This window comes from Platalea leucorodia, assembly GCF_965183815.1.
Source record: "Platalea leucorodia genome assembly, chromosome: W".
Lineage (NCBI taxonomy): Eukaryota > Metazoa > Chordata > Aves > Pelecaniformes > Threskiornithidae > Platalea > Platalea leucorodia.
In genome coordinates, this window is record NC_138859.1 from 9761817 (window position 1) to 9789232 (window position 27416).

General features: G+C 44.2%; 1 protein-coding gene across 1 annotated transcript in view; it reads left to right on the plus strand.

Annotated features, from left to right (window-relative positions):
- LOC309601573 (zinc finger SWIM domain-containing protein 6-like) overlaps nt 1–27416 on the plus strand; it is a 140359-nt gene that overhangs the window by 64164 nt on the left and 48779 nt on the right. Inside the window, exons 2-4 of the mRNA XM_082334660.1 lie at nt 2265–2621; nt 25678–25826; nt 26364–26514. Of these exons, the coding sequence (XP_082190786.1) occupies nt 2265–2621; nt 25678–25826; nt 26364–26514 (657 nt within the window). The remainder of the gene's footprint in view (nt 1–2264; nt 2622–25677; nt 25827–26363; nt 26515–27416) is intronic.

Genomic DNA, 27416 nt, shown 5'->3' on the forward strand with positions numbered 1-27416 from the left:
GTATTGTCATTGTTTAGATCAGGATCTGTGTTCATAAATGTTGCTGCTTGTAACGTGAATTCTCAAAAAATCTTGGTGGAGGGGGAGCTGCGAGCTGTGTTTGTGTCTGAATGGGAGTAGTGACTTAAAGGCAGGTTTGCTGTTAACTCTAAATATTTCTGGAGACACTCATCTGTCCAGGAAAATTTGAACCTTTTGAATGCTTGAATTATATGCTGACAAATTAAAAGTGATAATATTGTTGGAGTAGCTGGTTTGGCACTTTTTTTTTAAATTGGTTTAATAGAAAATCTTTCATTGGGTCTTTTTCTATCAGAATTAATAGGAGTTTAGCTACTTACTGAGAGCAGGAAGGAGTGGGATCAGGCCCTTTCAGTGTTCAAGTGTTAGGCTTTTCCTCAGCTCACAGATGAGAGTTTTACGTATGCTTCATAGGAAAGTGATATTAAAAAAAAAACAAAACTCCTGTACAATTTCTTTGAGGCCACCAATCCAACTCTCATTTACTGGGAACTAACCTGAAATAATGCTGGCTAAGTTTTAACAAAGCCTCTTTTTTTGAGAGAGGGCACTCATGGGAGCATGCCGTGACTACTTAAAAACCAAAGGGAAAGGCAGAGGGAGAAGCTTATGATTCAAGGGGCAATTCCCCTCCCCTTCTCTGTATAAGTGTTGAGTGGAGCCAAGAGAAAGAATATCGTGTACGCCTGGGCTTCTTCGTCCTCCCCCTCTTCCTCTCTGTGCACTTTATAGCTTACTGCCTCTTCAGCTCCAACTCTAACTACTTTAACTGGTAAACATCCTCTTGCAAAATCGAGGTTCATGTGTGCACATGACCTTCAGGGTAGAGTATCAGAGTACTGCAGTTGAACGTAACCCAAACAGTGATGCTGACTGCACAACCTTCTCTGAAATGTACAGCATAAACAAATGGAAAAAATGAGAGATTTTCCCCTTCATATCCTGTAGCTTGAAGAGCTTTTTAAAAACAATTGGGCATACAACATTTTGGACTAGAGCTATGTATATATTTCTTTTTTTCCACCTAATTTTCACGTGATACTGCTTCCTACAACACACTTTTCTTATATTTCAAGAATACTAAATCAGTTTTGGACTTTGAGGGAGTGTGGTTTTATATTATTTCCATTATAAATAGTTAACGTATAACACCTTACTTGTAGTATCCATTCCAGATTTTATATGCACAGTCTGTTCAAGTTTAATACTGATACAGCATATGAAATTTGTTTGTATTGCTCTGTATCTATACTTCTGACTTAATGCTTGAGTCAATGTCATGTAAACATAAAATCCAAAAGAAACTCCCAAATTCTGCAGTGATAAAAGTATTGAGAGACAAACCTGAGTCTTCATGTTGGGAAAACAGAGATGGGTTTAGGTCTGATCTTCAGAGAATAGAGTTTGAGACCTTGGTTCAACAGGGTGCTTTGTCGAGTAGTGGCTGAAGTGAACATCTTTCTTATGGTATACCATACCTTCTTACAGTATAAGAAAACTCAGCTCTTTTGCCTTGTGCTTTATCATGCTGAGTGGAAATGCAGACTTCTGAAACAGTGCATGCGTGTCTCATTCAGTATCTAAGTCACTAAATCTGATATCCTGTGTATTGGTAACTGCAGCAGTTTCTGTCTCCAAAGAGCTACACAAACATAGCTGCCCTACCAGATTGCTTGAGTTGAAGGTGAGCTTTAGCATCAGCTCAGTGGTGGGAGAGGTGAAAGCAAAGAGGTTAAGTGAGTTGTGTCAGTGAATCGGTGGCAGAGTTGAGATTAGAACCTGGGTTCATGCCACTAGAGTGCACTACTTCCTTCTTACTTATTGAGAGAATGGTTAAATTTGCTGGTAGGTGCTGGCTTCCTGGTGTGGGGTTTGGAAAATTGCTGCCAACTTGCTGAGCTACTGGGAATTTCACATTGGTCTTAATTGGATGCTACTCTGCTTCTGCAGCTATCATTTACCAAATAAATGTTTTTCTTACTATCAAACTTTTATGAATGTTGTGATGGAATAGCAAAGAGGGCTTGTAAACTAGCTTTTTACCTCCTTTTGATTTTATTGGAGATGAAAAGGGTACATACAAAAGAAAGGGTTCATCATATTTGTAATAAAGCAAGTTCTTTAAGATATATATCACTTCTCAGAAATAGATGATGACTTTTACTTGATTAATGAAAGGTTATTGATAATGAGATGTGTTATTTTACTTAATAATGTAAGCTCTCTTTTTTTTCCCTTCACAGGTTTCCACTTGAGTGGCACAGTGACAGAGCCTGCAATGCAATCGGAGCCAGAAACTGTTTGCAATGTAGCTATCAGCTTTGATCGTTGCAAGATTACCTCAGTGACCTGTAGCTGTGGAAACAAGGACATATTTTACTGTGCCCATGTTGTGGCACTCTCTTTATACCGGATCCGCAAGCCAGATCAGGTCAAACTGCATCTTCCCATTTCAGAGACACTCTTTCAAATGAACAGAGACCAACTACAAAAATTTGTACAGTATTTGATCACAGTGCACCACACAGAAGTTTTGCCAACTGCTCAAAAATTAGCAGATGAAATTCTTTCTCAGAATTCAGAAATCAATCAAGTCCATGGTAAGTTTGATACTTGTTCTTCCTTTTGTTTCATTCCCTCTTTGATTTTGAGCTTTTTTTGTGGCATTCAGGAGCGTGACCTCCTGAGGTCCCTTCCAACCTGAATTATGTTGTGATTTTATGGTGTTTACTAAGGAGGATTCTGTTATTGAACCTTTGCTTTAAGATGTTTAGGAAGTAATACTTTTTGGAAAAGAGAAAAGACACGTTTGTTAGATACAGAGTAGGTGGAAAAAAAGAAGGGAGTCTTTCTGATAATGGGGCTCATCTGCAGACTAGCCCCTCTCCTTAGGGTCCAGTGACCCTGGCAGGCCCAGGCAGGCGGAGCTGCAAGAAGGTGAATTTTGGGAGCAGTGTTCTTCTTTGGCTTTGAGGGCTATGGGGACATGGCCAGAGGCAAGGCGATTGCTCTAGTTGTTGTGGGACGTGATGAGAAGGTGGTCTGCAGAACTGCCTGGTGGCAGTGGAAAGGGAAGCTAAAGCAGATACAGGACATTAAGCAACAGAGGAAGATGCTCAGATGATGTAAGCTGAAGGCATGTATTGCATGAGAGTTGGTAGTAGCCTGAACGTAAGGAGTTAAGGGGAAGGAAGAATTATGGTGAGTATGCAAGTGGTGCAGAGAAGACTAAAACAGTCAAGGGTGATTAGAAAAGGGGAAGGCAAGGGTGGGAAAGGAAGGACATATGATGGCTATAATGGCTATATTAGCTATACTATGGCTAATGTAAGAAGAGAAATGACAGAAAGGGTGTTGCAGAGAGTGCTTAAACTTCAACATTGTCTGTAATTATACTAATCACAGGCATGTTGATCTTGTCAGCTATTTCCTTATTGTCAAAATATCTCTCTACTCATTAGTATTTAAAGTATTTTTAGAGAGAGATTTAATGCTTATGTCACAGCCCAAATAGCAAAAAGAATAGGAAACAAAAACCTAAGTTGTTGATCAATTGTGAAATTTCACAATGAGTTTGAGTAGGGTAGTTTAAAATGTTTGTCTTTTACATGTTGCTGTTTTCCTAATAAATGAGATGATTGCAGTATGTCTTTATTGACTGTTGGTATTTCTTAATAAAATACCAAAAACTGAAGTAGAAAATCCAGGCAGCACAAGAAAATAAATTATTACCAAAGAAAGCTGGGTTACAAAAGAGGATCTATAGTCTCCTGATTTTCCTCTCAGACTCCCAAGAAACCATGGTCTGATTTTTTTTTTTTTTTTAAAGATATGTTTACGATATTAAAAATTCCAGGATTCTTTTAAGGAAAAAGTTAGTTCCTCTGATTATATAGCAAGTGAGCTTTCTTCTGGGTTTCATACTGTAATTTTGTTATTTTGATTTTGAATCAAACTCCTTAAATTAGAAATAAAAAAGCTAACCAGAAGAAATCTACCCCTGGTTCTAATAGCATAGGCAGCTGAATATAAGATCACCATTCACTCTGTCATATATCCTGTGCAGCAGGTGTTCAGTTTGTAATACAAAACTGTCTTGTAGACCTCTCTTGCTTTGAAAAGTTTAACCTCACTAAACCAATGTTTGAAGAGGAATTATACTGAACACTGCTTAAAGGCACAGGTAAGAGGAAAAAGTTACTTAGAAAACTTGCTTATAAAAGTAAGAGGAGACCTGGCACAGAAACACTAGAAACAACTTTGATTAAAGGAAAGTTCAGAATCTGGGGTTGGGTGAGGAAATTCTCTTCAATGTTACCTAGAGGTGTGTGGTGGTGGGCACCTGGCGTCCAGCCAGGGTCAACCCAAAGCTGCTCTATCACTCCCCCTCCTCAGCTGGACAGGGGAGAGAAAATACAACGAAAGGCTTGTGGGTCAAGATACGGACAGGGAGAGATCACTCACCAATTACCATCAATGGGCAAAACAGACTCAACTCGGGGAAATTAATTTAATTTATTACCAATCAAATGAGAGTAGGATAATGAGAAATAAAACCAAATCTTAAAAACACCTTCCCCCCACCCCTCCCTTCTTCCTGGGCTCAACTTCACTCCCCAATTCTCTACCTCCTTCTCCCCCTGAGCAGCGCAGGGGGACGGGGAATGGGGGTTGTGGACAGTTCATCACACGTTGTTTCTGCCGCTCCTTCCTCCTCAGGGGGAGGACTCCTCACACTCTTCCCCTGCTCCAGCGTGGGGTCCCTTCCTGTTGTGGTTTAACCCCAGCCAGCAACTCAGCACCACACAGTCGCTCGCTCACTCCCCCCCGGTGGGGTGGGGGAGAGAAATTGGAAGGGTGAAAGTCAGAAAAACTCGTGGGTTGAGATAAGAACAGTTTAATAATTGAAGTAAAATGAAATAGAATGGTAGTAGTAGTAGTAATAATAATAACAATAATAATAATAATAATAATACAATACAATAATAATATACAAAGCAAGTGCTTTGTACACAATTGCTCACTGCCCACCAACGATACCCAGCCCCTTCCCGAGCAGCGATCGCTTCCCCCCCCCGGCCAGCTCGCCCCAGCTTATATACTAAGCATGACGTCATATGGTATGGAATAGCCCTGTGGCCAGTCTGGGTCAGCTGTCCTGGCTGTGCCCCCTCCCAGCTTCTTGTGCACCTGGCAGAGCAGGGGAAGCTGAAAAGTCCTTGACTAGTGTAAGAACTACTTAACAACAACTAAAACATCAGTGTGATATCAACATTATTCTCATCCTAAATCCAAAACACAGCACTATACCAGCTACTAGGAAGAAAACTACCTCTATCCCAGCTGAAACCAGGACAGTATCCACCCATTATGCCCAGGTCTTAAACTTTCAAATACATTCCAATTAATCACCACCACTTTTCCAGGCTTTTGATATATATATACACACACATATAGATATTTCCTTAGTCTATAGGCTATCCCTCTAAAACGTTTGTTGAGTTCATTTACTCCATGACTTTGGGCTCCATCTGTCATAACAGTCTTTCAAGGCAGGAGAGATGGTGTGTGGTGTTGGATTGTTGCATGCTGAAGCCAGTTCTGGTTCCATCACCACTGCACTTTGCTCGGTTTCCTCAGAGTTCATTCTTCATTAATTTGGGTGATTCTTACTGTATACTGTTGATATGGCACATAGTCATCACAGCCGTGATGACATATAGTATTACATAGCAACTAACATTATACAATTCAGTTCATTGGCTATTTTCACCCAAAATCAAATCCCCTTGAGGTACACATCGGACTTCCCCATCCTCCTGCATCACCCACCAAGTGCATCCAGGTCCTTGAGCAAAAGCAATTCCACGAATGGGTTTTCCTTTGCATGAGGCGGGAGTAACCCAGACATAAAAGTTTTGACTGGGCAGGGCCAGCTCGATTGGCAGATCCCCTAGTGTCAACTAACCAGGTGGCCTTTGCTAAATGTGTATCCCAGTGTTTGAATGTCCCAGCACCCATTGCTCTCAGTGTAGTCTGTAACAGTCCATTGTATCGTTCGATTTTCCCGGAGGCTGGTGCATGATAGGGGATGTGAGATACCCACTCAATGCCATGCTCTTTGGCCCAGGTGTCTATGAGGTTGTTTCGGAAATGAGTCCCGTTATCATCTGACTCAATTCTTTCTGGGGTGCCATGTCGCCATAGGACATGCTTTTCAAGGCCCAGGATAGTGTTCCGGGCGGTGGCATGGGGCACGGGATATGTTTCCAGCCATCTGGTGGTTGCTTCCACCATTGGAAGCACATGGCGCTTGCCTTGGCGGGTTTGTGGGAGTGTGATATAATCAATGTGCCAGGCCTCCCCATATTGATATTTCAGCCATCGTCCTCCATACCAGAGAGGCTTTAACCGCTTGGCTTGCTTGATTGCAGCGCATGTTTCGCATTCATGGATAACCTGTGCAATAGTGTCCATGGTCAGGTCCACCCCTCGATCACGAGCCCATCTATATGTTGCATCTCTTCCTTGGTGGCCTGAGGTGTCATGGGCCCACCAAGCTAGAAATAATTCACCCTTATGTTGCCAGTCCAGGTCCACCTGAGCCGCTTCAATCTTAGCAGCCTGATCCTCCTGCTGGTTGTTTTGATGTTCTTCAGTGGCCTGACTCTTGGGTACGTGAGCATCTACGTGACGCACTTTTACAACCAGGTTCTCTACCCGGGCAGCAATATCTTGCCACAATGCGGCAGCCCAGATGGGTTTGCCTCTGCGCTGCCAGTTGCTCTGCTTCCATTGCTGCAACCACCCCCACAGGGCATTTGGCACCATCCATGAGTCAGTATAGAGATAGAGCATTGGCCACTTTTCTCGTTCAGCAATATCTAAAGCCAGCTGGATGGCTTTTACCTCTGCAAACTGACTCGATTCACCTTCTCCTTCAGCAGTTTCTGCAACTTGTCATACAGGATTCCATACAGCAGCTTTCCACCTCTGATGCTTCCCCAGGATGACAGGACCCATCAGTGAACAGGGCATATTGCTTCTCATTTTCTGATAGTTTATTATACAGTGGGGCCTCCTCAGCACGTGTCACCTCCTCCTCTGGCGATATTCCGAAATCTTTGCCTTCTGGCCAGTCCATGATCACTTCCAAGATTCCTGGGCGACTGGGGTTTCCTATTCGAGCCCATTGTGTGATCAGTGCGACCCACTTACTCCACGTAGCATCAGTTGCATGATGTGTACAGGGGACCCTCCCTTTGAACATCCAGCCCAGCACTGGCAGTCGGGGTGCCAGGAGGAGCTGTGCTTCAGTACCAACCACTTCTGAAGCAGCTCCAACCCCTTCATATGCTGCCAATGTCTCTTTCTCAGTTGGAGTACAGTGGGCTTCGGATCCTCTGTATCCCCGACTCCAAAACCCCAGGGGTCGACCTCGAGTCTCCCCTGGTGCTTTCTGCCAGAGGCTCCAGGTAGGGCCGTTCTTCCTGGCTGCAGTGCAGAGCACATTTTTTACATCTTGTCCTGCCCGGACTGGCCCAAGGGCTACTGCGTGAACTATCTATCTCCTGTTAAATTTGTTCAAAGGCTTGTTGTTGCTCAGGGCCCCATTTGAAATCGTTCTTCTTCCGGGTCACTTGATAGAGAGGGCTTACGATGAGACTGTAATTCTCCAAAAACCCACAACGCCCAAGAAAGCTTGTGTTTCCTTTTTGCTGGTTGGTGGAGACATGGCTGTGATTTTGTTGATCACATCCATTGGGATCTGATGACGCACATCTTGCCATTTTATTCCTAAAAACTGGATCTCCTGTGCAGGTCCCTTGACCTTACTTGGTTTTATGGCAAAGCCAGCCTCCAGAAGGGTTTGGACTATTTCCTTCCCTTTCTCAAAAACTTCTTCTGCTGTGTTGCCCCACACAATGATGTCATCAATGTATTGCAGGTGTTCTGGAGCCCCACCCTGTTCCAGCGCAGTCTGGATCAGTCCATGGCAAATGGTGGGGCTGTGCTTCCACCCCTGGGGCAGTCGATTCCAGGTGCACTGGACCCCCCTCCAAGTGAAAGCAAACTGTGGCCTGCACTCTGCTGTCAAAGGGATTGAGAAAAACGCATTAGCGATGTCAATGGTGGCATACCACTTGGCTGCCTTTGACTGCAGTTCATACTGAAGTTCCAGCGTGTCCGGCACGGCAGCACTCAGTGGCAGCGTGACTTCATTCAGGCCCCGATAGTCTACTGTTAGCCTCCACTCTCCATTAGACTTTCACACTGGCCATATGGGACTGTTAAAAGGTGAGCGAGTCTTGCTGATCACTCCTTGGCTCTCCAGTCAACAAATCAGCTTACGGATGGGAATCAGGGAATCTCTGTTGGTGCGATATTGCTGCCGGTGCACTGTTGTGGTAGCGATTGGTACCTGTTGTTCTTCAACCCTCAGCAACCCCACAACAGAAGGGTCCTTCGAGAGACCGGGCAGGGTAGACAGCTGTTTAATTTCCTCCGTCTCCAAGGCAGCTATGCCAAAAGCCCACCGGTACCCTTTTGGGTCCTTGAAATACCCTCTCCTGAGGCAGTCAATGCCAAGGATGCACAGAGCCTCTGGGCCAGTCACAATGGGGTGCTTCTGCCACTCATTCCCAGTTAGGCTCACTTCAGCCTCCAATGCAGTCAGCTCTTGGGATCCCCCTGTCACTCCAGAAATACAGATGGGTTCTGCCCCTTTATAGCTTGATGGCATGAGGGTACACTGTGCAGTAGTGTCCACTAGAGCCTTATACTCCTGTGGGTGTGATGTGCCAGGCCATCGAATCCACACAGTCCAGTACACCCGGTTGTCCCTTTCCTCCACCTGGCTGGAGGCAGGGCCCCTCTAGTCCTGGTCATAGCATTCGTTACTCACTTCTTGTCAATGCAAGTCAAAAATCAAAAAGTCAGAACACTCGTGGGTTGAGATAAGAACAGTTTAATAACTGAAGTAAAATAAAATAGAATGGTAGTAGTGGTAGTAATAATAATAATAATATAATACAATAATAACATACAAAGCAAGTGATACACGACACAATTGCTCACTGCGCACCAACGATACCCAGCATGTCCCCAAGCAGCGATCGCTTCCCCCCCGGCCAGCTCGCCCCAGCTTATATACTGAGCATGACGTCATATGGTGTGGCATAGCCCTTTGGCCAGTCTGGGTCAGCTGTCCTGGCTGTGCCCCCTCCCAGCTTCTTGTGCACTGGGCAGAGCATGGGAAGCTGAAAAGTCCTTGACCAGTGTGAGCACTACTTAGCAACAACTAAAACATCAGTGTGTTATCAACATTATTCTCATCCTAAATCCAAAACACAGCCCTATACCGGCTACCAAGAAGAAAATCAACACTATTCCAGCTGAAACCAGGACACTTCCACAGGAGACAGTCCTCCACGAACTTCTCCAACGTGGGTCCTTCTCATGGGCTACAGTTCTTCACCAACTGCTTCAGTGTGGATCCCCCACGGGGTCACAAGTCCTGCCAGCAAACCTGCTCCAGCATGGGTTCCTCCCTCCATGGGTCCACAGGTCCTGCCAGGAGCCTGTCTCAGTGCGGGCTCTCCACAGGGTCACAGCCTCCTTCGGGAATCCACCTGCTCTGGCATGGGGTCTTCCACAGGCTGCAGGTGGATATCTGCTCCACGGTGGACCTCCATGGGCTGCAGGGGGACAGCCTGCCTCACCATGGTCTTCACCACGGGCTGCAGGGGAATCTCTGCTGTGGTGCCTGGAGCGCCTCCTCCCCCTCCTTCTTCACTGACCTTGGTATCTGCAGAGTTGTTCCTCTCACATATTCTCACTTTTCTCTCCAGCTGCAATTGCTGCTGCGCAGGTTTTTTTTCCCCCCTTCTTAAATATGTTATCACAGAGGTGCTACCACCGTCACTGATTGGCTCAGCCTTGGCCAGCGGTGGGTCCATCTTGGAGCTGGCTGGCACTGGCTGTGTTGGACATGGGGGAAGCTTCTGGCATCTTCTCACAGAAGCCACCCCTGTAACCCCCCGGTACCAAAACCTTGCCATGCAAACCCAATACAAGTTGTATTAATTTCAGGGTTGTTTTATATAAAACTTAAATTTTTTTTTCTCTTGTGGTGGCTGTACTTGATCTGGTTTTCATATATTTCTAGCTATAGGAAAAAGAAATCAGCTCTTGAATATTACTTATTGTTGCACAAGAATCATAGAATCATAGAATATCCTGAGTTGGAAGGGACCCACAAGGATCATCGAGTCCAACTCCTGTCCCTGCATAGGACAACCCCAAAATTCACATCATATGTCTGAGGGTGTTGTCCAATTGCTTCTTGAATGTTGTCAGGCTTGGCACTGTGACTACCTCCCTGGGGAGCCTGTTCCAGTGCTCCACTACCCTTTGGGTGAAGAACCTTTTCCTAATATCCAACCTAAACCTCCCCTGGCATATCTTCCTGCCGTTCCCTCGGGTCCTATCATTGGTCGTCAGGGAGAAGAGATCAGCGCCTGCCCCTCCTTTTCCCCTTGTGAGGAAGCTGTAGACTGCCATGAGGTCTTCCCTCAGTCTCCTCTTCTCCAGGCTGAACAGACCAAGTGACTTCAGCCGCTCCTCGTACGGCTTCCCCTCTAAACCCTTCACCATCTTTGTGGCTCTCCTCTGGACACTCTCTAGTAGCTTTGTATCCTTTTTGTACTGTGGGGCCCAAAACTGCACACAGTACTCAAGATGAGGCCGCACCAGTGCGGAGTAGAGCGGGACAATCCCCTCCCTCGACCGGCTAGCAATACAGTGCTTGATATACCCCAGGACACGGTTGGCCCTCCTGGCTGCCAGGGCACACTGTTGGCTCACGTTCAACTTGCCGTCGACCAGAACCCCCAGATCCCTCTCCGCGGGGCTGCTCTCCAGCCTCTCGTTCCCCAGTCTGTATGTACATCCAGGGTTGCCATGTCCCAGGTGCAAAATCCGGCACTTGCCCTTGTTAAACTTCATACGGTTGGTGATTGCCCAGCTCTCTAATTTGTCTAGATCTCTCTGCAGGGCCTCTCTGCCCTCGAGAGTGTCAATGGCTCCTCCCAGTTTTGTGTCATTGGCAAACTTTGATAACAAACCATCCAGTCCTGCATCCAAGTCCTTTATGAATATATTGAAGAGCACTGGCCCTAAGATGGATCCCTGCGGAACCCCGCTAGTGACTGGTTGCCAGCCCGATGTAACCCCATTTATTATAACCCTTTGAGCCCGACCTGTCAGCCAATTGCACACCCATTGCACCATTATGTGTTTATCCAGCTGTATGCTGGACATTTTGTCCAGGAGGATACTGTGAGAGGCAGTATCAAAGGCTTTACTGAAGTCCAAAAAGATTACATCGACTGGCTTCCCTCGGTCAACTAGGCGGGTAACCTTGTCATAGAAGGAAGTCAAGTTGGTGAAGCAGGACTTTCCCCTCATGAATCCATGCTGGCTGGGACCAATGACTGCGTTGTCTTTCAGGTGTTTTTCAATAACTCCCAGAATAATCTTCTCCATGATTTTGCCAGGCACAGAGGTGAGACTGACAGGCCTGTAGTTACCGGGGTCATCCCTGTTGCCCCTCTTGAAGATTGGGACGTTTGCCAGCTTCCAGTCAACTGGGACCTCCCAGGACCTCCGGGGCTTTGAAGATCTCTGACCACAGCAGTCTTGTTGACTTGCTTATGAGCTGGCTAGGGAGATGGAATAACTCTGCAGTACTTTCCTTTCACAAAAGGTGAATTAGATAATTGTTTATTTGCTCAAAATTCTGTCTTATGCAGCATTCGATGACTGGCTTTGGCCACCTTCCTTGTGAAGGAGGTTACTGGGGGAACTAGTAAAGTGACTACACTGATGACATGGATTTTGAAATGACAAATCCTTTTAAGTTCCTCAGTGGATACAAGTGATGCAATATCCTTTCTTGCTTCATGACAGAGCCTCACTGCAGGAAAAAAAATAAGGGGATGATGTTAGAAGCACAGGAATGTGTTTTCTATTCACTAACTTCTTCAGGAGAGCCAAATGATTTATTGGAAATCCTCTCTGTATTTGCCATGCTAATTTTCACTTGGTGGTGATTACATTACAAGAGGGTTTTGCATGTTTTTAAGGCACAAAAGGACCTCTTATATTTGAGATTTGTGTTCTGATTTTCTCATGTGACTATGCTACAGCTGTACATGTTCCTGATGATTTCAAAACTGGAGATCTGTCTAATCTGTGGGGTCTAATCTTCTGTACTGAAGACAATAGTAGGTATTCATACTGATACCCTGAAGTCTGTGCTGTATAACTGTTGGCTTCACATTGGGTTTCAGTTCGGGGATGCTGACTCAGAAAGCTGGATGTAGATTTGGATCCTGCTTAGCTGAGGCTTTTTTCCCCCCTGTTAGCTTTTGTACCATCATAGCGGAGGAAGCTGGCAGGTGTGTAAGGCTGGGAAGAGAACAGTCAGGACAATGAATTATCAACTGTGTTTGTCAGCTTTGGATCTGTCTTGTCTTAGATATGAAACTTTAACTTAAATAAATTGGTTGCAAGATCAAACTACGTTCCTGAGAATTTGAGTGGAAATAGGAAAGTAAGATTGGGGGGGTGGGGTGTGTGTCTGTTTGCATATTAATCTCATATTAGCATTGATTTGTCATTATGTGCATATTGAAAAAGGGTCTGCCTTTTACTGATATAAGGACAGCCTAGCAAACCAATTGCATTTTTTCCTTTTAAGGTGTACTGTTTCTTTCCTGAGTGTTTAGTGCTGCTGCTATTATCTCTTTAGAAAACCATATGGATGTCTCCACACTTTCTCCCATTCTCTGATTAGGTACAAAACTACATGCAGATGAACTCAAATTTAACAGGGAAGAACTGGGAAAAAGGGGTTTATGTACATTTGTTTTCTCAGAAGCAGAGGTGCCTGGGTAGTTCTTTCTCTGTTTTTCCAGGCAGATCTAGATACAACCTCTGCAAACATTAATCTGTAACGTATATTAGGAGCGCTGGTGGAGGCTTTCGAGAAGAAAACATCTATCAAAAAAATTCAGATTTGCTTTAAAAGAAAGTTTCAGAATATCTAGTACTGTTCCTATATTGTAAGTTCCAAAGGGCAATCCGGAGATACCAATGAATATCTGTTAATCTGAACCTAGCATATTTAGCTGAAATGATGGGGGTTTTAGTGGGAAATTGTAGGGTAGGGTAGGGGTGAACAACAGAACACAATGTATTGCCAATCTACTAGAAAAGGGAACATTTAACGTTAAAGAAGATAAATTATATTAAAAAAATGATGGCCCTGCTGAAACTAATAAAATTGATTGAGAGACTAGTTGCAAGAGAATAACATAGGAAAAGGCAGGTGGGTTTCCTTTCAAGAAGGATAAAAGTAAAGTGTTCCAGTGCTTAGTATGAGAGTTTTCTGACTGGATTTGAGAAGGAAGTAACAAGGCTAGTCAAAACTAGAGAAATTTCAGAAAACCAAGTAGAAGTAAATAAGTAGTACGATGTAAAATGAAATGAAAGATTGATAGCTGAAATATAATATGAAATATTTTATGAAATTGTCCTTGTTTCAGCTGGGATAGAGTTAATTTTCTTCCTAGTAGCTGGTATAGTGTTGTGTTTTGGATTTAGGATGAGAATAATGTTGATAACACACTGATGTCTTAGTTGTTGCTAAGTAGGGCTCACACCAGTCAAGGACTTTTCAGCTTCCCATGCTCTGCCCGGTGCACAAGAAGCTGGGAGGGGGCACAGCCAGGACAGCTGATCCAGACTGGCCAAAGGGCTGTTCCATACCATATGATGTCATGCTCAGTATATAAGCTGGGGGGAGTGGGCCGGGGGGCAGCGGTCGCTGCTTGGGGACATGCTGGGCATCAGTCGGCAGGTGGTGAGCAATTGCATAGTGTATCACTTGCTTTGTATATTATTATTGTATTATTACATTACTATTATTATTACTACTACCACTACTACCATTCTATTTCATTTTACTTCAGTTATTAAACTGTTCTTATCTCAACCCACGAGTGTTCTGACTTTCACCTTTCCAATTCTCTCCCCCATCCCACTGGGGTGGGGGGAGTGAGCGAGCGGCTGTGTGGTGCTTAGTTGCTGACTGGGGTTAAACCACGACAGTCCTTTTTGGCACCCAACGTGGGGCACAAAGGGTTTGAGATAATAACAGATTAACCAGAGTGTATTAAGGAATTTGTATCTGTTAACAGTTGCCGGTCATAATATTGATTCATCCGTTCTCGGTATTAGTCTACCTGATCTACACCATGCTCTTGTTTTTGCAGTACGTGTTAAAGATTGGTGTTGGGTTTTGCAGTTTGCTGTGCTCTGCGGTGATTAGTGATGCTTTGCCTGGGACATTTGTTATTAAAACACTGACCTTGAGCGTTATCTGGTATTTGGGTTCTGTAGTGTAGCCATTACTGCACTTCGGGTACCACCTCATGGAGACAATTAGCAATTATACCTCTTCCTCTGAGAGGTTTTTTATATGGAGGAAATACAGAATGGCACCTCCGTTGCTTTCTTCTATGATGTTTCCTCCTTCATTACAACAACTTTTCAGTATCATCTTGAACATCCTTGGGTAGTTAAGATATATCTATTGATATAGTTCTTGGGAATATTGTTTCAGCTTTGTCTAAGGTTAATAAGCAGTTTAAGAATATCATCCAGAGATCTGCCCCAAGGCTGGATAGTTACGAGTGGCAGGGTGTGTGGGAGAGCATGGGCAAGTACCTAAGACAGTGGGCCCCTCCAGTGTTTTGGAACTTCACCCCTGAACAAGTGCAGAATCCTGAAAAACTAGTAGAACATTTGGAAAAAGTATGCTGTCACCCTGGCAATTCTAGGGAGACACAAATCACTGCAATGTGCTGGGGCCTGGCCCATGCCTACCGAGCCCTATTCAACACTATTCAGAACCCTCAAGGGGAAGAGAAGGTCTCTGGATCTGACAACAAAACGACTGGTGCTGCGGCTATGCCAGCCCCGGCAACAGACACTGCGGCTACGCAAGCCCCTGTGACAAGCGCTGCCGATACACCAGCCCCTGTGATGGGCACTGTGGCTATGCCAGTCCCGGTGACAGGTGCTGTGGCTATGCCAGCCCCCGTGGCAGGCTCTGTGGCTATGCCAGCCCCGGCAACAGGCACTGCAGTTATACCGGTCCCGGTAACAGGCACTGCGGCTATGCCAGTGCCGGTAATAGGCGCTGTGGCTACACCAGAGAACCAACCCATGCCAGTATCAGTCACCCCTATACAGAAGAAAAAATACACAAGGAAATCAGCTCGTTTAGTAAGGGGTGATGATGAACCAGGGCCATCACAAGAACAGGAGGAGGAAGAGGCAGAACCCACAAATGAGATGGTAACCACCCGATCCCTATCCCTGAGCGAGCTGCGAGATATGTGAAAAGATATCGGTCGTCATCCAGGCGAGCACATCATCACCTGGCTGCTCTGATGCTGGGATAATGGGGCCAGTAGCCTGGAATTAGAGGGTAGGGAAGCCAAGCAGCTGGGATCCCTTTCTAGGGAAGGGGGCATTGACAAAGCGATTGGAAAAGGGGCAAAAGCCCTCAGCCTCTGGAGGTGACTCCTGTCAGGTGTGAAGGAAAGGTATCCCTTCAAGGAAGATGTTATATGTCACCCAGGCAAGTGGACCACCATGGCGAGAGGTATCCAGTACCTGAGGGAATTTTAGCTGTGCTGGAGGTGATGCATAATGACCTGAACAATGAGCAGTTACCCAAAGATCCAGATGAAGTCCAGTGCACACGACCCATGTGGTGGAAGTTTGTACAGAGCGCACCATCATCACACGCAAACTCATTGGCAATAATGACCTGGAAAGATGAAGAGGGACCAACGGTGGATGAATTGGCTGGCCAACTCCGACAATACGAAGAAAGTCTCTCTTCCTCCCTACGGGCCTGCATCTCAGCTGTGGAGAAACTGCCTGATGTGCTAGCTGAGAAATTATCCTGGGACATCCAGCGATTCAAAGAGGACATGTCCTACTCCTCACCTGTACGGACCAGTATCTCAGCCATCAGGAAAAAGCATCCCTCTGCTCAAGAGAGAAGATATAGTGAATACACACCACGGGCCACCCTGTGGTTTTATCTGCGTGACCACGGAGAGGACATGAGGAAGTGGGATGGAAAATCTACCTCGACCCTAGAGGCACGGGTACGTGAGTTGCAAGGAAAAACAGCTACAAAAGGGGGTTCTTCCAGGAAAATTGCTGCTCCAGTTTCCAGTGAGCAGTTCCCCAGGCAGGGTAGAAGGGCTGATTTTGCTTCTGATCTTAATAAAGGGATTTTTGACTTGCATTGACAAGAAGTGAGTAACGAATGCTATGACCAGGACTAGAGGGGCCCTGCCTCCAGCCAGGTGGAGGAAAGGGACAACCGGGTGTACTGGACTGTGTGGATTCGATGGCCTGGCACATCACACCCACAGGAGTATAAGGCTCTAGTGGACACTACTGCACAGTGTACCCTCATGCCATCAAGCTATAAAGGGGCAGAACCCATCTGTATTTCTGGAGTGACAGGGGGATCCCAAGAGCTGACTGCATTGGAGGCTGAAGTGAGCCTAACCGGGAATGAGTGGCAGAAGCACCCCATTGTGACTGGCCCAGAGGCTCTGTGCATCCTTGGCATTGACTGCCTCAGGAGAGGGTATTTCAAGGACCCAAAAGGGTACCGGTGGGCTTTTGACATAGCTGCCTTGGAGACGGAGGAAATTAAACAGCTGTCTACCCTGCCCGGTCTCTCGAAGGACCCTTCTGTTGTGGGGTTGCTGAGGGTTGAAGAACAACAGGTACCAATCGCTACCACAACAGTGCACCGGCAGCAATATCGCACCAACAGAGATTCCCTGATTCCCATCCGTAAGCTGATTTGTTGACTGGAGAGCCAAGGAGTGATCAGCAAGACTCGCTCACCTTTTAACAGTCCCATATGGCCAGTGTGAAAGTCTAATGGAGAGTGGAGGCTAACAGTAGACTATCGGGGCCTGAATGAAGTCACGCCGCCACTGAGTGCTGCCGTGCCGGACACGCTGGAACTTCAGTATGAACTGCAGTCAAAGGCAGCCAAGTGGTATGCCACCATTGACATCGCTAATGCGTTTTTCTCAATCCCTTTGACAGCAGAGTGCAGGCCACAGTTTGCTTTCACTTGGAGGGGGGTCCAGTGCACCTGGAATCGACTGCCCCAGGGGTGGAAGCACAGCCCCACCATTTGCCATGGACTGATCCAGACTGCGCTGGAACAGGGTGGGGCTCCAGAACACCTGCAATACATTGATGACATCATTGTGTGGGGCAACACAGCAGAAGAAGTTTTTGAGAAAGGGAAGGAAATAGTCCAAACCCTTCTGGAGGCTGGCTTTGCCATAAAACCAAGTAAGGTCAAGGGACCTGCACAGGAGATCCAGTTTTTAGGAATAAAATGGCAAGATGTGCGTCATCAGATCCCAATGGATGTGATCAACAAAATCACAGCCATGTCTCCACCAACCAGCAAAAAGGAAACACAAGCTTTCTTGGGCGTTGTGGGTTTTTGGAGAATTACAGTCTCATCGTAAGCCCTCTCTATCAAGTGACCCGGAAGAAGAACGATTTCAAATGGGGCCCTGAGCAACAACAAGCCTTTGAACAAATTTAACAGGAGATAGATAGTTCACGCAGTAGCCCTTGGGCCAGTCCGGGCAGGACAAGATGTAAAAAATGTGCTCTGCACTGCAGCCAGGAAGAACGGCCCTACCTGGAGCCTCTGGCAGAAAGCACCAGGGGAGACTCGAGGTCGACCCCTGGGGTTTTGGAGTCGGGGATACAGAGGATCCGAAGCCCACTGTACTCCAACTGAGAAAGAGACATTGGCAGCATATGAAGGGGTTGGAGCTGCTTCAGAAGTGGTTGGTACTGAAGCACAGCTCCTCCTGGCACCCCGACTGCCAGTGCTGGGCTGGATGTTCAAAGGGAGGGTCCCCTGTACACATCATGCAACTGATGCTACGTGGAGTAAGTGGGTCGCACTGATCACACAATGGGCTCGAATAGGAAACCCCAGTCGCCCAGGAATCTTGGAAGTGATCATGGACTGGCCAGAAGGCAAAGATTTCGGAATATCGCCAGAGGAGGAGGTGACACGTGCTGAGGAGGCCCCACTGTATAATAAACTATCAGAAAATGAGAAGCAATATGCCCTGTTCACTGATGGGTCCTGTCATCCTGGGGAAGCATCGGAGGTGGAAAGCTGCTGTATGGAATCCTGTATGACAAGTTGCAGAAACTGCTGAAGGAGAAGGTGAATCGAGTCAGTTTGCAGAGGTAAAAGCCATCCAGCTGGCTTTAGATATTGCTGAACGAGAAAAGTGGCCAATGCTCTATCTCTATACTGACTCGTGGATGGTGCCAAATGCCCTGTGGGGGTGGTTGCAGCAATGGAAGCAGAGCAACTGGCAGCGCAGAGGCAAACCCATCTGGGCTGCCGCATTGTGGCAAGATATTGCTGCCCGGGTAGAGAACCTGGTTGTAAAAGTGCGTCACGTAGATGCTCACGTACCCAAGAGTCAGGCCACTGAAGAACATCAAAACAACCAGCAGGAGGATCAGGCTGCTAAGATTGAAGCGGCTCAGGTGGACCTGGACTGGCAACATAAGGGTGAATTATTTCTAGCTTGGTGGGCCCATGACACCTCAGGCCACCAAGGAAGAGATGCAACATATAGATGGGCTCGTGATCGAGGGGTGGACCTGACCATGGACACTATTGCACAGGTTATCCATGAATGCGAAACATGCGCTGCAATCAAGCAAGCCAAGCGGTTAAAGCCTCTCTGGTATGGAGGACGATGGCTGAAATATCAATATGGGGAGGCCTGGCACATTGATTATATCACACTCCCACAAACCCGCCAAGGCAAGCGCCATGTGCTTCCAATGGTGGAAGCAACCACCAGATGGCTGGAAACATATCCCGTGCCCCATGCCACCGCCCGGAACACTATCCTGGGCCTTGAAAAGCAAGTCCTATGGCGACATGGCACCCCAGAAAGAATTGAGTCAGATGATAACGGGACTCATTTCCGAAACAGCCTCATAGACACCTGGGCCAAAGGGCATGGCATTGAGTGGGTATCTCACATCCCCTATCATGCACCAGCCTCCGGGAAAATCGAACGATACAATGGACTGTTACAGACTACACTGAGAGCAATGGGTGCTGGGACATTCAAACACTGGGATACACATTTAGCAAAGGCCACCTGGTTAGTCGACACTAGGGGATCTGCCAATCGAGCTGGCCCTGCCCAGTCAAAACTTTTATGTCTGGGTTACTCCCGCCTCATGCAAAGGAAAACCCATTCGTGGAATTGCTTTTGCTCAAGGACCTGGATGCACTTGGTGGGTGATGCAGGAGGATGGGGAAGTCCGATGTGTACCTCAAGGGGATTTGATTTTGGGTGAAAATAGCCAATGAACTGAATTGTATAATGTTAGTTGCTATGTAATACTATATGTCATCACGGCTGTGATGACTATGTGCCATATCAACAGTATACAGTAAGAATCACCCAAATTAATGAAGAATGAACTCTGAGGAAACCGAGCAAAGTGCAGTGGTGATGGAACCAGAACTGGCTTCAGCATGCAACAATCCAACACCACACACCATCTCTCCTGCCTTGAAAGACTGTTATGACAGATGGAGCCCAAAGTCATGGAGTAAATGAACTCAACAAACGTTTTAGAGGGATAGCCTATAGACTAAGGAAATATCTATATGTGTGTGTATATATATATCAAAAGCCTGGAAAAGTGGTGGTGATTAATTGGAATGTATTTGAAAGCGTAAGACCTGGGCATGATGTAGATGGTATGGAATAAGGGGTGGATACTGTCCTGGTTTCGGCTGGGATAGAGGTAATTTTCTTCCTAGTAGCTGGTATAGTGCTGTGTTTTTGGATTTAGGATGAGAATAATGTTGATATAACACACTGATGTTTTAGTTGTTGTTAAGTAGTTCTTACACTAGTCAAGGACTTTTCAGCTTCCCATGCTCTGCCAGGTGCACAAGAAGCTGGGAGGGGGCACAGCCAGGACAGCTGACCCAGACTGGCCAAAGGGCTATTCCATACCATATGGCGTCATGCTCAGTATATAAACTGGGGGGAGTTGGCCGGGGGGGGCAGCGATCGCTGCTCGGGGATGGGCTGGGCATCGGTCAGCGGGTGGTGAGCAATTGCATAGTGTATCATCATTTGCTTTGTATATTATTATTATTACTACTAGTACTAGTACTAGTACTAGTACTAGTACTACTACTACTACTACTACTACTGCTATTACTACTGTCCTATTTCATTTTACTTCAGTTATTAAACTGTTCTTATCTCAGCCCACGAGTTTTCTCCCTTTTACCCTTCCAGTTCTCTCCCCCATCCCACCGTGGTGAGGGGAGCGAGCAAGCGGCTGTGTGGTGCTGAGTTGCTGTTTGGGGTTAAACCATTAAAATAAACCTTGTTATTTAGAAAATCAATAGTGATATTTTGGTTTGAGACATGGAATGTAAAAATAAATTAAAATGAAAACACTGCATGGTAGTCTATACTGATAAGGAAGTTCTTTTTTATCTGCCACACGCAAGTAAACTTTGAAACTTATTGCTATATAATATTTGTGAGACCTGGATTTTAGCAGGAGAGGTTAGATATTGTCAGCAGATAAGTTTATGCATTTTGCTGTATGTGCAGATGGAAGGGAAAGAATTTTTTGAAGTTAAAAATTTGTTGGGGGTTTATTAACTTTCCTCAGCAACTTAGCATAGCCTGTCCTGTCTTCACTTTTTCTGGTATTAGCACTGGCTGCTTCACAGCAGTTGCTGTTTTTCATTGATGCTGTGCACTGCTGAACATGTGGTATATTTCACCCAGGAGTTCTGAAATTAAATACAAGATGAAGTGACTTATGTCCAAACTTTGAATCATTTGGGGAATCAAAGGCATAATATTTTTGAATCATTAATGTTATGATCTTTGTTTCTATTAATTACTGTTTAGAATAATTCTAAGCACACTAAGTTTATAAAATCAATTACTATTCTGTTGTGAATCAGCATATGGTAGTATTGGTTTCTAGCTGGGACCATTCAGTCTTTGCATAGTACTCATGCTTTTTATTTGTAATTGTTTTTCCATATCTTCTTCTCCTTAATGCTTCCATGGGATGACATTTAATAAAAATTAACTGATCTACAGTTCATTTGTATACTTAAATTCATAAGATTTTTATAAAATGAAGTTAAAAAAAAATCAGTATGGCTGAGTGAGTAATTTGGCGTGGTTTCATTTGAAGATTAAAACAACTCTTGTGATACTTCAGAAATAAGGACCAGGGAAGCAGTTTACCTTGAAGATGCTACATTCTGTTGTTATTTTACTGTTGTTCTGCTCCTGAGTAGTTTGCAATATAAACTATTTTAGTCAAAGCCTCTTGCTTTGCTTCTATTTACTTTTCGAGGTTAAGTTCTCCATATATGACACCAGTTCTTGAATGCGGTTGCTCATTTTGAAAGCAGTTGCTCTTCAAATTGCTATGTAAATGATCAAGGTGTTTGTTTAATTTTTTTAAATGCTGCTACTTCTTAGAACTTGGGAGTTGATTATATTTGACATGTAACCTGTTATGACCATAAATATAAAAGGCTGTTACCCTGTTTTCAAATTTTATTTGGGTGTTCAGTATTACAAACAATTGTGCACAGTATTCCTGCTTTGATTGTTAAGATTGCAATTTAGTAATTTTAGTAAAAGAGCATGAGTAAGTATGTATGGCTGTATCTATATACTGAGTATAAATTATTTATTGTATTTAACTGAAAGTACATGACGTACTTACCTATTTGAAAGACTAGTCGCGACAGAAGTTAACAAAGCCAGAGGTTGGAGGGAGGGAGACTAATATGTTAGTGTCTATAAACTGACACAGTTTAATTACAGGTTTTAATATTTAGTATAATTATACAGTGCTTTTCACTTTAATAGTTCAAATGGGAACTAATTTATCCTTATGACACCCCTCTAAAGCACATAAGTAATACTTATCTCCAGTTTACAAGTGGGGAAAGGGATTTGGTCTTGGTACCAAACTGTACTGCAGAGATTAAATTCAAGGCTGCCCATGTTCCTCTCTGCAGCCAAACTGTCCATCCTCCAAAGCCTCATGGTGCCTGTTCGGGGCCACGCTGCACCCCAAGCAAAGCCGCCACCTTTGGGTTGAGCCTTCAGATCTACCTGGTATTGAGCCTGAGCTTTCTTGCCAGCTACTGCTAGGGCTTCATCTTGCAGCTCCTAAGGCAGCTCCCTCCTACAGTCCTGTTGCTTGTTCAGAGAACTTGTCCTGTTTCTTGTCTACTCACCCGGTTCCATGTCTTCAGAAGAAAAGTGGCAGTGTAGAAATCCTGTCTGTTGCTCAAGAGTGATGTGTGTGCTAGTGGGAGAGGAAGCAGACTAGGTCAATCAGTGTTCACCTGACTGTAAGTGAATGTAGTGATCTTGAAAAGTGCCTGGTTGAGAGATGTGGAGGTGGTCGTGTCTTGACCCCAAAACAAGAGTGACGTGGGCAGTGGGAGCTGAGGCTTCCCTGGCAGCACTGCCAGGAGGCCTGGCTGCTGCCAGGGCTGCGAAGGGGGTTTGGACTTGTGCCCAATCAGACACGCTGTCTCCATGCCTTGTTAGTCCATAGCTATTGCTGAAGACTGCCAATGGTGTTGAAAGATCAGTGAATTACAACCGTAGCTGGTGCTGGTTACATGTATACTGGAATTTCTTTATACATCCTGATTAAACATTTTGATCATACTGAGTGTAGCCTATATATGAACTTGTGAGGAAAAATTGCTCTGAGTCAGAAGTATCTGTAGTACTGTGCTGAATAGCATCGTAGAGCTCAGACCCTCGGCTTGGTGTCTTCAGCTTTTATAGTCTTCTAACCCACTGGCATGAAAATAACGCTGGTGTAAGTATAGCGATGCTGAGCCCCTGGGGAAAGTATATTTGGGATTGTGCTGGGAGAAGAGGCCTTGGTGGGGGCAGTGCTGCTGGCATGGGGCAGCAGGCGCCCTTGTTCCTGTAAAGGAACCCTGTTTAAAGAATCTGCGGCAGCTATGTTGAAATTTAACCTTCTAGCACAAACTGCCCGATGTGCTTTTGATAAAATGTAAACAGTTACAGAAGGAATTTTGTTTTTTCCCTAAATAGGGAAGCTTAGCTGAGGAATCTTAGGCTATTTTTAATACGACTTAAAAGTAGCCATACCAAGATTATTTAAAGATAAATCTCCATTGAAGCGAGGGATAAATATGTGTTTTGCATATTGGTGCTTTTATATATTTCCTTTTCACAGGTCTTTTCTCTGTCTTTTAGAGCAATGAAATATTTAAACTATTTGCAAGGTGATACTGCAAACCTGGGTCTGTTCAACAGCTGCACTGCTTGTTCTCGTGTGGCTTCATTTCCCTTTTTATCTCATTCTTTGGGGTCGGTCTCTTCTTCCAAGTAACAAGCGATAGGACGAGAGGAAATGGCCTCAAGTTGTGCCAGGGGAGGTTTAGGTTGGATATTAGGAAAAATTTCTTCACTGAAAGGGTAGTCAGGCACTGGAACAGGCTGCCCAGGGAAGTGGTTGAGTCCCCATCCCTGGAGGTATTTAAAAGAAGGGTAGATGTGGTGCTCGAGGACATGGTTTAGTGGTGGACTTGGCAGTGCTAGGTTAATGGTTGAACTTGATGATCTTAAAGGTCTTTTCCAACCTAAACAATTCTATGATTCTATTCTATGATTCTTTGCAACTGAAGACTTATCAGCATGTGTTTCATGTAGCTGACCGAATTGAAAGCCCCTTAAAACTAACATAGTAAAGATGGAAGCGCTCACAGAAGAGGAAGTTTTTCATTCCTTGGTTTTTGTACTGTCTTGGGCTTAATTCCTGTCTTCTGAGACATTCTTATGGTTCCTGTGGAAGGCAGGAGAGTTCTTTCACATCTTCAAAGACACAATTTCTTATTAATCTAAATATATATATATATGGACAGCAATGCGGCGTTCACAGCTGTAGGCTCTGAAGTTGGAGGCAGTTTAGGAAGTTGAAGACTTTTTTTGACTCTCTCAGCCACTAGTAGACAAGACATCCATCTGACCCTTTAAATCTTCCAGTTGTATTTTCATTGAATAAAGATTCTAGCATTCCCTGCAACTGCTTAAAAGATTCACCTACACAGTAGAGCTGCAATTGTGAAATAAAGGCTTAAATCAATAGAATCAACGTTTCTATACATCTTTCAATTCCTATACACCTGAAAAGTTGTAGCTATCTTTGCTTTTCAAGTTCTCAGGACTTCTTTGAAAGCAAGTTTTTACAAATCTGACCATGTAATTTTCCTTCCCTGCCAGTATCCTTCTTTTAGTATTGGCTACAGAGGTAATGTGATCTGGGATTTAAAAGTGATAGATTGTGTTATGCGATTCAATTTCTAACACCTCAAAACCTAACAGAGATAGAGAATATGCAGTTGTGACAAGCCCAAAATCAAAATGTCAAGTTAACTTGAGTCTTGGGCATGCTTAAAATACCTTACATCTGGTATGGTGATGCACTTCCTTGAGTTGTTTCCCTGACAGTCTAGATAAGTGCTTTTCAACCTTTTCAGTTTGAATACCTTTTAAATAATATCCAGTGAAGGTGCAGGCTTCTTCAGAAATATGTAGATTGCTAGATGGTGGAAGGACTTGTTTTAGTTTAGTCAGCCTTTGGAAGAGGCCTCAAGTGGAAAATCGCTGATCTCAACTGCAAAATTTGAGTTGGAGCAACCTGTGGCCAAAGCACTGCCTGATGTAAATCCAGTCACTTTAGTTGTCACTAGGCTAATTCAGGTAGAGTTGCTCTGAATTGACTCTGTGCTGATGACATCATTGCCTATGTAAAAATGCTCCTTCAGAATTGCCAGTCTTACACAGCTGTAACTCTTATTTATGATGGAAATGCCTTTAGTGCTTAAAGACTTTGGATTTGTTTGGTTTTTTTTTTTTACTCTTTGTTTAGCTTTGCAGAGCCATCACAGCTCAGAGGCACTGAGGTGATGATTTTCCTTATGTTCATCAATAGCAGTGCTCACTAGCAGTCACTTAAACCTGAGCAAGATTGCTGAAGGTACAAGAATTACACAGGTGTTTTGGGGAGAGTGGTTTTAACATTGCAGTTGTTGAAATACTATGTAAAGTGTAATTTTCTTTGTAAAAGCATTCTAGAATAGCTGCTGAGATGGGAGGAAAAAACTCACCTTGATTTTAATGTTTTATTATAAAATATTGTTTATTCAAATATCTTTTCATAGGCTGTCATTTCTAAGTGAGGAGACTACTGAGGAGAAATTTAAGTCTATTTTAAAGAACCTTTAGATTAAAGCAAAGACATCCAAAATGGGACCATACACAAATCCAAAAACCTCTGCAGTACTCCTTTCCCCTGGACCCACAAACCTCTCTTCCTTATATAGAACATAATGATTTCTTTTCTTGCTGTTTGCAGGTGCTCCTGACCCAACAGCAGGTGCTAGCATAGATGATGAAAACTGCTGGCATCTGGATGAGGAACAGGTCCAAGAACAGGTTAAACTCTTCCTCTCCCAGGGTGGATACCATGGATCAGGGAGGCAGCTCAATTTGCTTTTTGCAAAGGTATGTTGAGTACTCTAAACCTTCCCTCTTTTCTCTCCCCCCACTTCCCCAGCCAGTCTGTACTTGTTCACTGTCTTACTCAAAGTCCTGTTGTTCTAAAACAAGACAAAGCCTTGGGAACATGATGGCAAGTTAATAATGCAATGGAACACAATCATCTGGTGTGTCTTGAGATCAGTTTAAGGACATGAAGTAACATTTCAACTGTCTGCAGCTTTGCTGTTCTCTTCCTTCCTACCCCCAAAATGTTGGAGAAACCTGTAGAAATTATGGTCTTGCAGCAGCTTGCATAATACACCTGTGGTTTACTTGTGGAAGAAGTGTGTTTGCAGAATTGCAACGGGATACTGAAACTAAAAATTGTTGTTAAAATTGTGAAGGCAGACTATTTTTTTTTTCTACTTAAAAATTTCACATCAGATATATAAATTATATTTCTTATTTAACAGAGATGGAATGTTTAACACTGCATCATATTGTCTGTACTATGGTTTGGTTTGTTTTTTTCAAGTTTGTATTAAAAGACTCATTTCCTAGGTGCGAGAGATGCTAAAGATGAGAGATTCAAATGGAGCTCGCATGTTGACATTGATAACAGAACAGTTCATGGCTGACCCTCGTCTGTCGCTTTGGAGACAACAAGGAACTGCAATGACTGACAAGTATAGGCAGCTCTGGGATGAACTGGGTAAATGCACAGACTTCAAAATCATTTAGGTGTTCATGTGTATAATGAAGAAACAATTACATATTTTGGATGGAGAGAAACTATTGTGGTACTAGGTAAAGCAGGTTAGAGTTTTCTGCAGGTTTGCTTGTTCAGTTAAGGTTGGGTGAAATTGAATTTTTGATCCTACTGCATGAGACAATTACAGTTGGAGGAGAGGAAGCATGGTATGAAACAAGTACGATTGCAACAGGTTGTAAGTACCTGAGGATCTAAAAAAAATAAAGCAAAAAGTGGAAATGTAGCTACACAACTGAGGGTAAGTAAGTATATAAGCCACTAGCGCTAAACTGGAAAGGTTAAGGAAGAAATAGATTCACAACTAGAGAGAAATAGAGGGCAAAAAGAGAAGATTCATTAAGAGTATGAGAAGATAGCAACAAAGGAAAGCAGAAGTCCATTACTGAGCAGGAAAGGAGATCAAATAACAGAAGGCTATAGCAATTAACACTGCTTTACAGGAAAGGTCAGTTGTGACCAGATACATGACTTGTACAACAGAGAGAGGAACACAGGCTGAAATCAGAAAGGAATATTTAAACTGGTAAAGTCTGAAGACACTTGCTCTAAAGTGTTCCAGAAACTCGCTGACACAGTTTTGAACTGCTGCTTCAGAAGTTCTCAAAATCTATAGGAATTTGTGGTAGGGAGGGAAAATTCAAAACAACTTGAAGGTAAATGTCACCAATATTTTAAAGGTGGGTAGGTGAGTGGAAAGAATAATATTAAGTAACCACCAGCATTGCTTTCCTAGATGTAAAGTACTGGAACAAACTACTAACCAGTTGGTATGTAAGCATATAGAAGATAAAAGTGATAAAAGACAACCTGAATTATTTAAAATACAGTGGTAAATCTAATTT